This window comes from Micrasema longulum, unplaced genomic scaffold, assembly GCF_059751315.1.
Source record: "Micrasema longulum isolate JH-2025_06_02 unplaced genomic scaffold, ASM5975131v1 h1tg000905l, whole genome shotgun sequence".
In the NCBI taxonomy this organism is placed as follows: Eukaryota; Metazoa; Arthropoda; class Insecta; order Trichoptera; family Brachycentridae; genus Micrasema; species Micrasema longulum.
Window position 1 is genome coordinate 43,984 of NW_028278096.1, and position 12,002 is coordinate 55,985.

Sequence of the window (12,002 nt, forward strand, 5' to 3'; positions counted from 1 at the left end):
AGCGTCAGGTATCTCCATTCGACACGTTCGCTATTTACGAAGGCACTTCGGGTGTATTCCGAAACATCTACAAATTTACGAATATGCCCCCGGTAATAATACACAATAGCCTTAATATTCATAAAATAAAGTGGTAAATTGATTCACAAACACGGGTTTCGTACAGTTAAATAAATACTTGAGATGGTTTTCGGGGAGAAGGGTTTCATTCCAAACGACAACAAACTACTTAGTGCTTGCTATAGCGGTGTTATTCCATTGTGTTGGCATTTCTTACCAATGCTCGGATATTGCGGCGTCATGCGTCAACATAAATTACAGAAAAGTTGACGGCTAACTTTAAGTTGTAATTGTAATAAAGATTGTGACACTTTTTACGTTGAAATAATAGTAATATTGTGTTAGTTTACGTGGACTCGGCGCAAGTTTGACATTTTGACATATCAAGTAGCCATTTTGTATTTTACAGGACTCCATAGACAAAATGACATGCCACAGACAACTTTAAACTAAAGTATGACTCTTTCTTTTCGACGGTACCTACTTTTTTAATGCCGAAAATTATAACATTATAATGATGTCGGCCAAAATACAAGTTGAAATATTACTTAGTACTTACAAATTCACGTAATACTTAACATTTTTAAAGTATACGAGCATTTATAAAACAATATTTTATGAATATTTCGAAACAAAAGAAATTTAGATAAATATATCATTATCGTTTCTTTATCTACACTCACATCAGTGATGCATAGGGTACTGCAATATTATTTGATTTGCAGCTTAGCTTGACATTTCTATATCTTACAAACAGCATTTTCTCTCTTTTATAAGATACTCTTTCTAAATACTGTATTTTGTTATATTTATTTATACTATGTTTCTTGAATTTTAGGTTAACGTATTTATGTTTTATACGTAGTATGTAAAAACCTCATGAACGAAAAAATTAATAGTAATAAAATATAAATCAAAATTTCACACCTAACTTTTGTTGTAACAAAAATGATCTAGACACACTGCAATCGGATTGCCGGTGGAGTGCCCAATGCATCGCTAGGATTCGAAAAGGGTAGCCATTACTATTTTGAACATTTTCATTATTTATCCTTACCAATTTTGTATCAGTAGATTTATCCAGTCCTGTAGATGTTACAAAATTGATGAAACCAGTCCCAGGTTATCCCAAACTTTTGGACTCAAGTTCATCATCAAACAGCACTGCATGTTAAATTAAGCGCAGCGTATCTTGATTAGCGATTACAGGAAGGTAATAATATGATCACTCTCATGCTTCCGAAGAGGTGGCGAGGCAGTTAAAGTTCGGTGTCCCAGGACACAGAGGTGTCAAAGAGTTGTCTTACAAAGAGGTAATAGATTTGTATAAACAGATCCCCAGATCTATTACAAGATGAAAAATAAAATGAAGACATTTCGTTAGAAAAACTGATAGGCAAAGGTCAATTTTAGTCGGGATCTTGTACTGATTGCAACTGGAGTACTGATTAAGGTGCATATTTATTTGTTTATTTACGAAGATTGTCCATTTATTTCATTCATAAGGTATTAAAATTACATTATATGAATAGTTAAAAACACTTACACAAACTTACCACAAAAAAGAAAGGAAGCATTGACAAACATAAATAGATAGCTTAAGTATATCTTCTCTTCAAGATATTATTTCTAATTATTCAAAATTCTCAACTCACTTGTTGATGCGCCTATACTACTGAGCTCGATAAAATTAAATATCCCAACTAGAAACCTTAGACAAAACTTATTCTTTCACATCGATAACCATAGAACTAACTACGGTTTTCATTCCCCTATGCCCAGAATTCTTAGGTCTGCCAACAAACATACCAGTCTTGATTTCTTTGATAACAAGTTGTCTTCTTTAAAACGATTACTGAATCAAATTCAATTATAAACACCTCTCTCCCGCTTCCACTCCCACCGAGTCTACAATATACCATTGTCTTTCTACGTTCCTTTATAATAATTTTCTAAATATAAATATTTCCTTAAAAATGCCCATTGGGCATATATATAAATAAATAAGGGACATTTACATTATTTAAAAAATGAAATTGGTTTTTTCTAATTATTTTCAGGTTAACAAATAAGAGTTGGATTACAACGCACCCTGCAGCTGCAGAGCGCATAGATGGTTGGAATTCTAAACCCTATTTATGAATTTTAAGTTTGAAATGATTTCGTAGTTTATGACAATGATTAAAATAAAAAAAAACACACATTAGCAGAGTAGTAAGTTAGTCAAGTGTTCATAATAAAGAGTAAACAATAAAGAACCAAATAAATAAAGCACTGTCACATATTATATTATTGTTTACAAGATGAAAGGGACTACGGATGTCCGAGGGGTCTGCCTGGTAACCTAAAACACATTAGCCATATCTTTCCGGGTAATTTCTGGTAGATACGACGCACATATGCACAAAGGGATGAAACCTTTCGTTCCATCAGCTTCGTGTCCGTTTTGAGACGTATAGAGTACCAATCCAACCATTGGTAATCTGAAGGTCAATCTAAGTCGGGATCTTGTACTAATTGCAACTGGAGTACTGATCAAGTTGCAAATAGAGTACCAATCCAACCGTTGGTAATCTGACTGCAATGATGAATGAATAAAAACAACATCTTGGCCTTTTGTATTTTATTTTATATTTAACCACAACACATAACACAATGAATACCAAACATATAAATATATTTTAATTGCTCTCATCCGAGTATTCCTTTCTCTTTCTTCTCTGCTTCCGTTTCTTGCCGGCGGGTCGAGGGTCGTCCATGGGATGGCCAATCAGCATCGAATCGTCCACCTTCTCATGATTCTGAAAGGAAAAATTATTTATATATTTAAAACATCAAGTACAAAAATACACGCACTTCGGCGGACTTATTGCTAAAAGCAATATCTTCCGGCCAGCCAAAATTTTTTTACATTAAAAAAAAGAATAAACATATTTTCACTTCTCTATCCACACCTTGGTACATAGGGCACTGCATTGGCACTCCAATTGCGGAGTATCTAGATCATATTTGTTATATGGAAGGTTAGGTGATCGGTATTACGCTTCAAGTGCCAGTTCAGGAGCATTAAATCGCCTGTTAGAGCAGCGGACTGTAGTTTTGTTTTTTCTTCTAAATGAAAACAGGTTGAGTTAATTTGATCTTCCTTTATTTCCTTGACAAGCCCATCTACTACATGAAGCGAGCTGCAAGTCGGAGGTCAGGCTCGGTGTCGACTCCTCAGAGTTCAAATGGAAAGGAGTCGATCCCCGTGCGTTCCTCGTATATATGAACTACGGAAACGCACGAGGTACCTATTTCAAAATGTGTAGCAATATTAATTAGGTACTTGACAGAGATCCTAACATCAACTTTAAAACAAATATTTCACATCGAGCCTGCCAGGAATCGAACCCAGAGCCTCGAGCGTGGTAGGCACTCGTGTCAACCACTACACTAAAAGGTCGACTCAACTCCGCTCGATTTCCTTTTTCAGGATTTTTATCTGAGATTACTCCCATGGTTAACTATCGAGTCAAAAAGGTATCATTCAGAATTCTGGTTCTATTTCAAGCACAGAAAACTGTATTCTTCACCCGCTTGGACACAGACAACTATACCCCGTACATAGAGCTAAGTTAAATTACTATTTAAATATTGAAAAATGAGGAAGTTCAGTGCTACGGAAAATCAGATATAAATGTGTTCTTACAAGCAGTAAAATTTAGAGCATTTAATTATAAGGAATTTTCTCAAAAATGCATGAAAAAAATTAATGAAAATGAACTATGTTGAAATACGTCACATCAACAACTAATCGATTGAACGTAGTTATGCAGAAAGCAGCCAGCCATAGAAAAGTGAAACTGAGATAATAGCACTTTTGTGAAAAGAGTGAATTATCAAATCTATACAACTGTTAGAATGTATTTGACTTTAACAAATGATAAACAATTAATACATTACTTTTTTTGATATTTTAAACAAGAATCTAATTATTCAATCTTACCAATTTAGGTGCGAAGGTTTTCACGGTCACTGTTATCAATATGAGTGAGTGAGTCTCAGTTTACCCTGAAGATGACTCCTGCAATGGTAGCCGAAAAATCGGCACAAATCCAACACATACGGTATCACCCAAAAAAGAAACATATTGAAGAATCTAATTATGAATTAGACCAGTTTCAATGATTTTTAAAGTACCGTGAGATTTTTCTAGTGCTGTGGGTATTTTCTGCAAATTAAGAAATGGAGTTTTACGTTCAATAAAAGTGTTGTGATAGATTTTCGGTTGTTATATTTTTCAACGTTTAGTATTTTTTTTTTTTCCGAAAAATTATAGTGATGATAATACGATACCTAAAAATATTTTTTTTTTAACGTAATTTGATAGTTAATAAACAATTTGCCATTTTTGAAAATTCACGGAACTTCCGCATTGTGTATTACCCTCGCGTGGTGTTTGGCGAGTTCGGAGCGGCAGGAGAAAGCGGAGCCGCATATGCGACACGCGTGCGGCCGCTCGCGGAGGTGAGTGCGGCGCACGTGGTGCTCCCGAGCGGAGCGGATGTGGAAGGTCTTGGGGCACTGCGGGCACGGGAACTCCAGCTCCCCCCCGTGAGTCTGGAAGTCAGGAAGTCATAGATAAAATGGACTTTTGAATTAAAGCGTTAAGTATGCAGTTCCACTATATAAGGTCTACGGAAGGTTGGATGAAGAGATACAAGTTAAGAAAATAAATATTTATTGCAATGGTAAAATGTTCAGTGCTACGAAAAATTGGGTAGAAAAAAGGTTTTCTCGCATGCGGTACAAGTTAGAGCATTTAATTAGAAGGCAAAGTTTCTCCAAAATGCATAAAAATAGATTAATAAAAATGAACTGCTTCGAAACGTCGAAGGTTCACGTGAATATGTTCCAACAATAACCGTTTAATTAGAACACTTTTCATATTCATATTTATTATTTATTTATTGAAACACTTTATTTATATATAAATATATTTTTGTCAGCCTCGTGGTGTAATGGTTGGCGCGTATGCTGCCATGCGAGAGGTCTCGGGTTCGATTCCCAACATGGTTGACATGAAATATTTATTTCAAAGGGTGTTTTAACACTAGAATATTTCATAGGCCCCTGGACTGGCGCCTGATGCGTAAGACTGATCATCTTACCTTCATGTAACAAAAATGATTAAGATACACTGCGATTGGTGTACCGATGCAGTGCCCAATGTATTGGTGCACCATTAGGTGCGGAAAGGGAATGATAATGATGATGAAATACATCATGTAGTTTCAGGTTCAGTGCTAAAATACTGCGTTTATTGGAAAAAAATAAAAAAGGAAAAACTCAAATATTCAGGAAGTGACATTTCAATGTAAATAAAGAACGCCCCTCTTTATTTACATTTAAGTCAAGATTGAAATGTCACTATTTAAATATATAAATAGTTTCTTTATCCTTCTTCTTTCCTTCCCATCCCCTCTCCTCTCTTCATAGTATAGTTTAAATTTTTTTACATATTTTTATTTTTGTCAATCTTTGTTTTTAATTTTTGCATAAAATTGTAAGATTCAATACGTCCATTTATTTGTAATTTTCTCAAACTAAACGGTTTGGGTAGGTAGGAAGAAATATGCCCGCCCTTATATGTACGAGTATATATATTGTTTATGTATATAAAGTGTTAAATAAGTAAATAAATAAATAAGAAGAAAAACGTTCGATAGTAAATTGTAAGAAAACAATAATGAGCAGACAAGGGAAGGGTATCGAGTAGAAAAGTACTGGAAAACTTACCACTTTAAGATGCCTCGATAGGCTAGAGTTGGTGGGATACCTCTGCTTGCAGTGTGTACACTCGAATGGTTTCTCTCCTGTATGAGTGCGTATGTGCGCCTGGAGGCTAAAGGACTGGTAGAAACTCTTAGGGCAGAATGTGCACTTGAACGCCTTCCCTTTCATCGGCTTGAGATGTGTTTTGGAATGGATCTTCAACAGCAACTCCGACCCGAACGACTTCTGGCAGTCCAGGCAGGGGAAGTTCTTGTCCTCGCAGTGGGTGGGCATGTGCCTCTGCAGGCTGTGCATGAACTTGAAGGTCTTGGGGCACTGGCTGCACATGAAGCGGTTGCCCTGGCTGTGCGACAGCATGTGGCTCGTCAGGTACGCGGTGTTGGTGAAGGTCTTGCCGCAGATGTTGCAACCTTTGGGTACTGCGAAGTGCAGCCGAGTGCGATGGTTTAGCAGGCTTCGTTGACTTCTGAAAAATAGAATGTTATTATTACTATTAATACGATGGGCGAGCAGCTGTTAGCTAGTATATTTGGTATTTAGTTTTGTTCAACTTTTATTTATAATTTTTACCGGTGACCGGGTTTTGTCGTGACCAACATCGTCAGACTGGTGGGAGACTAAGCAAATTTCTATGTTATATACAAATGCAAGCGGGGATTGTAAATCATGATTTTATATAATTATGGGTAATTCAGAATACCTGAAACTAGTCGTGTTATAATATATTAAACTCTTATGTGGTAAAAATTACAAATTATTTCATTTTAAACAAATTAAAAATTAATGTTTCTTTTTTGGGTGATACCGTATGTGTTGGATTTGTTCCGACGTTTCGGCTACCATTGCAGGAGCCGTCTTCAGGGTAAACTGAGTGTTTTGTAGAAAAAAGTGTGTGTTTAAGTACTAGTAATTTGTACCGTGTCGCAGTCGGCAGTAGGCACATTTCTATTCATTTTTGTAGTATGTAGTGCTGGGAACCATGTTGAGTTTAATTTAAGCCCGTCGTCTTTGTTTATGTTTTTTCTACAAAACACTCAGTTTACCCTGAAGATGGCTCCTGCGATGGGAGCCAAAACGTCGGAACAAATCCAATACACACAGTATCACCCAAAGAAGAAACATATTGATAACAGTGACCGTGAAAACCTTCGCACCTATTTAAATTTAAAATGTTTCTCCACAAAGTAAATGCTGAAACAATAAAAAATATAATAAAAATGTATTTGAATTACATGTATTTGTATGTAAATTTTGTTAAAACTATAACAGGGACCGCTGGTTGGTAGTTCCTTTGATAGCCATGTCCAAAGTGGAATAAAACTATATACGTATTTTTATTACTATAATTAAAATGCAGTTCCCCAAGAAACGTCAGTAGAAAAAACTCAACCTTTTAGTAGATTTGGTACTATTTATTTAGCTATGAGAATATTTGGTGTAGTAACTTCTTTTAAAAAACACGCACTATCCTGGATTCAAACTAAAGATATGAACTCTTTTTTTCTATGATATATTTTGTAGCCCTTTAATAATAAGGAATATTTTTATGTTTCTTTCAATATTTTTTATTTCCTTTTTTAATTACTATAAAAAAAAAATATCATATAATCTTTTATTTAATATTTTATTTTCTCTTTATTATGTTAAACAAAAACATTATAACTGTCTATTTATTATAGGAGCAAAAATTCATCTACATTTTCTTGTATACCCACGAACAGGCCAAGCCTTTGTGGGATTTTCTGTTTACTATTTTTACTATTAATATGTATTTCATTGCTATGTAATTATCCTTTATTTTTTGAATACTCTGTTTTACCTCTTATGTATATTGTAAAAAAAACAAAAAAAATAAAAAATAGTAAGGCATAGCCCTGAAGGAGTGACGATATATCTCACCGGTAAACCTGGTTACAGATGTCACACGGGAACTCTCCATCGCCGTCCTCTTCCTTGGTGTCATCGTCCGCGGGCTCGGCTTTGACAATTTTCTTCTTCTTCTTGGGAGCCAAACTGCTGGCTTCGATGGCCTCCTTCGTCGGTCCGAATGTGTGCCACTTGTAGTGAACTAAAAAACTTCAAAAACATATTCGTTCAGATCTCCATTCGCATGTAAAACGTTTCCCATATATGTTGTAATATCACGGGGCAATTACTATGTGCAACTGTGTAGATAACTTCAAAATCAGGATTTTTGAGTTAGCCACATAAACTTATCTTCCTCCACGAATGCTACAAATAGACAGGTCCTATCAATTCAAACAATATTATGATGATTTTAATGCGTGACTTTTCTATTTGCAGCATTCACAGATATAGAGGATACAAAAATGTATTTTTAATGGTTGACCTTAATTTTTTTATTTTGAAGTCACCTGGTTGTAGTAGTTACCCCACACACAATAACATGTTAATCTTAATAACTTCCTAGGGGTTAAATCCAATCTTTGTGTACAAATATTTGAACCAACTGAAATTATTGATAATTTGTTTTTTTTTTTTAATACATATTTAAGAAAAATGTTAATAGACTATCAAACTAAACTAAAAATATATTTATTGTACTCGTATTATCAGCGCTATGATTTTTTTTGAAATTTCATATTTCTGAAATACTCCGTGTGTGTAGTCTCAAGTTCTCTTCTGCTCCTTCTCGGTCAGTTCTGCCGATTGGTCCGTTGACAGTAAATAAACCGGAAATCTTTCACAACTCTCTTATCATCGGTTGATTCATATGAACTTGTGACGTCGTTCATATGTTATGAACTAATAATGGTATTATTACATTCTGTTTTTCTCTTTATTTCGAATATATTTTTTATTCTTATGTATGTTGGAAATTATCGAATTATAAGAATCGGGTTGTGGTCCTGTGGCTAGTGTTGCGGACTCACGGATCAGAGGTCCGAGGTTCGAACCCCATTCTACTCCAACTTGATTTCCATTTTCTAAAAGGGAGTTATTTACAAATATTTAGGTAAATTATAAGAATGCTAATATTTCTTTCTTTAAAAAAATAAATAACTATAACAGTGTGAGTCACTCTCCAAGCACCGGAGCTAGTCTTGTTTTTGGAAAGTTACAGTTATAAGATTGACTGAGTATTTAAAAGTAGATTGTAATAAAAAAAAAACATGCATCATTTTATGTAAAAATATTAATAAACAAATAAAATAAAAAATGTTAATGTGTGTGGCTTTTGACGGTGACCTGTGGAAAATTCCTCAAAACAGAATATAAAACACAAAATACATTTGACGTTTGTTAAAATTCGCAAACCCTTAAACAGCCATTACGCTTCCAGTGCCCGGGCTTGAGACATATTCGTAAATAGCAGACGTGTCGGATGGAGACACCTGACGCATTATCCACCCCAGTAATAACCGAAACATTTATGGCGTAGTTGAGATACTACATTGAAAATGAGAATGTTTAAGTTGAGTGACGTCAACAGGTGCTACTCAGGGTCGATTTGTGTTGTTACATAATCAAAGAGTGCCAATAATGAGATACGAGCGCCGGAGTGATTCCGAAACTTTCGGACGGGAGACGTATTTCCAAGTGATACCGAAGCGTCCCGAAAACTCACCGTTTTGGGTGTGTGAACACTAGCTCGCAGAACGCGCACGTGTAGAGCACCGCCCCGCCGCCGCCGCTCTCCCCGCCCCCCTGCGCCGCTCCGTAGCTGAGCTCCGCCCCCGGGTCCGCCGCCCCCGCCGCCAGCAGCGCCCCGCAGCGCTCGTCGCCCCTCCGGAGGCCGTGCGGGTCGCCGGAGAACGGCTCCTCGCACTCGCTCTCGTTCTCGTTGGGAGCGACTCCCAGATTCTCGTACTCCCGCCTCACTTTTACTTCGCGCAGATCTTCGTCCGAATCGTACATGTTACACACGAAAGATTAACAAATTTGAGCTTAAACGTTCGTAAAACGCAATCCTCATATCGTACGCTTATTTTCATTCATTATTTCGTACGTAAATTCCGTATATTTAATGCTATTTTCGAGATAATACGATATTATCGCGGAATGTGACAGCTATCGCATTTGACGTTTATTTTGACATTTGACAGTCTTGACACCTATTTAGGGATGCCCGCTGTAAAAAAACTCGCTACATTTTACGAAATGTTTTGTAATTCTCGCTACTTTTTTTACAAAACTTTTAGTTTTTGCCGACCCGTTCAATCATTTTATTTTTACGATACAAACAATAATTTGCAAGCGAGCTGAGAAATTATGTATTTAAATTAGTACTGTTATTATATAGATTGTCGGCGTCATTTGCCTACCATGCAAGAGGTCTTGGATTCGATTCCCGACATGGTTGAGATGAAATATTATTTGAAAGGGTGTTTTTACACTAGAATATTTCAAGACTGGTACCTGAAGCGTAAGACTGATCACCTTACCGCCATGTAATAAAAATGATCAAGATACGCTGCGATTGGTGTACCAATGCAGTGCCATATGCACCATTATGTGTGGAAAGGGGATGATGATGATAATATAGATTTAATTTTTTGATTATTTGAGTCGTTCGTTATCAAACCCCACCATGAAAAATTTTCAACAAAACCTAGGAATCACAAAAAAACATTTCAATATATTATTGGCACTCAAACGCAAATATGGTTTTGATTTTTTATATGACATAGTGGAGTTTGAAACAAATTGATAGCATCATTTTTTATGTGTAATTACATTAAAAAACTTTTTTTTCATTTTCGATAGAGGTTTAAATATTTAATTATTTTATTTATTGTATCAATTTTATATTTGAATGAATATTTGCTTGTATATTTTCAATAACTTGAAAAATTATCCGTCCTGAAGATGGCCAAGATGCTTGACTCAGGCACGGTTTTCCAGTAAGGACACAAAAATTAAATGTAATTGTTTCAAGCCTGGGTGATCTGTGCTGTAAGTCGCAACTGTAATTGATTTTTCTGGACTATTGTGGTGTAAAAAAATATTTGTATATACTGACAATACTCACATATGTCAATTACTTCAATAGCGTTTTTGAAAACATAATTTTTTTAATATGGTACTGTGTCTTCATAATTATTTAAGCATAAAATATGTTCCTGTTAATAAAATGATTATTAAAAAATGCATTCACTTTTAAAAAATATTTCCGATACCCATCGATTAATTATAAAAATATCTGTTTTATGTAAAATAAAATTTGTCTATTATATTTAAGTTCAAAGTTCATTAATACAATTACTCTTATTAAATGACTCTTTACTTATCTACTCTGTTGTGTCAATCAATATTTCCGCGAGCACAATAAAATTTTAGAGAAACTAACTGATTGCTTTTATTTTTACCTTACATTTGTGTTATGATTATATTTTTTCCCATCGTGCAACATTACGCGGCGATATCACGAATGCGCGCGGTGAAAGTAGGGCACAGTGGGGTGATTTTTGGACACAGTCGGATGTATTCAAATATGATTCTACGCTCCTTCTGGACTATTCTTAATTCTATGATAATATGTAATAAGTAAATTTGCTGCAACAGAGGGAAAACATTAACTTGTGTAGCCTTGTAACTTGTCGTTGGCTGGTTTAAGTGGCCACTTTACACACTGTGTAACCATTCTGATAACTATCAAGTATGGAGTTTGCTCAGTTTACTAAGGCAACTCTTGTAAGTTCAGTCGTCACACATTCGATCTGTGGACAAGCCACAGGAGTAGGTATTTCTAATCAGTACTCGCACAAGGGTCTAAAGCGGATAGCCACTTTGCTCAGTGAGATGTATTGACACGACTTACCTCTCATTTTCCACACAACACATCCATTTTGGCGAAATCGCAACAATTACTTAACTTCAAACATTTGTGTTGTATAATATGCCTCCGTGATCTGGTCTCCCTTCTATGTAGGCCGGATAAATCATATCGAATCGGTGCAACATCGTATGCTAAGAAAAGTAGCGTGGCCAATCATCCATTCTCGAGAGGGGAGACTACACTTGCGGAGAAATGGAGTCAATGTTCAAAATCTCAAGTCTTCAAAAACGTAGAAATAACATCGACTCCATATTTACGTTTAATTTACTGAATGGCTTAATTGTTGTACCATCGTTACTGGAACAAGTGGCATTCAATGTTCCAATCCGTCGGTTGCGAAATAATAATGCGCTGTTCCTCGATC

The 12,002-nt window shown here is 35.7% G+C and overlaps 1 protein-coding gene across 1 annotated transcript; it reads right to left on the reverse strand.

Moving 5' to 3' along the window:
- Positions 1–2,668: 2,668 nt before the first annotated feature.
- On the reverse strand, positions 2,669–9,889 carry LOC148278231 (uncharacterized). The gene is made up of 5 exons (XM_088231729.1): positions 9,428–9,889; positions 7,738–7,914; positions 5,842–6,304; positions 4,489–4,662; positions 2,669–2,861 (listed from the first exon to the last, which is right to left on the reverse strand). Exons 1-5 carry the CDS (start codon positions 9,715–9,717, stop codon positions 2,742–2,744), a joined length of 1,224 nt encoding a protein of 407 aa, XP_088087855.1. The 5' UTR covers positions 9,718–9,889; the 3' UTR covers positions 2,669–2,741.
- Between the last annotated feature and the right edge of the window lie 2,113 nt (positions 9,890–12,002).

Bases quoted from the DNA above. Each gene is read 5' to 3' on its own strand.
- LOC148278231 (XM_088231729.1), bottom strand. From the start codon at position 9,717: ATGTACGATTCGGACGAAGATCTGCGCGAAGTAAAAGTGAGGCGGGAG. The intron at 7,915-9,427 runs GTGAGTTTTCGG...ATGTTTTTGAAG, and splicing joins GTGTTCACACACCCAAAACG to TTTTTTAGTTCACTACAAGT. The intron at 2,862-4,488 runs GTAATACACAAT...TTTTCCTTTCAG, and splicing joins TCGCCAAACACCACGCGAGG to AATCATGAGAAGGTGGACGA.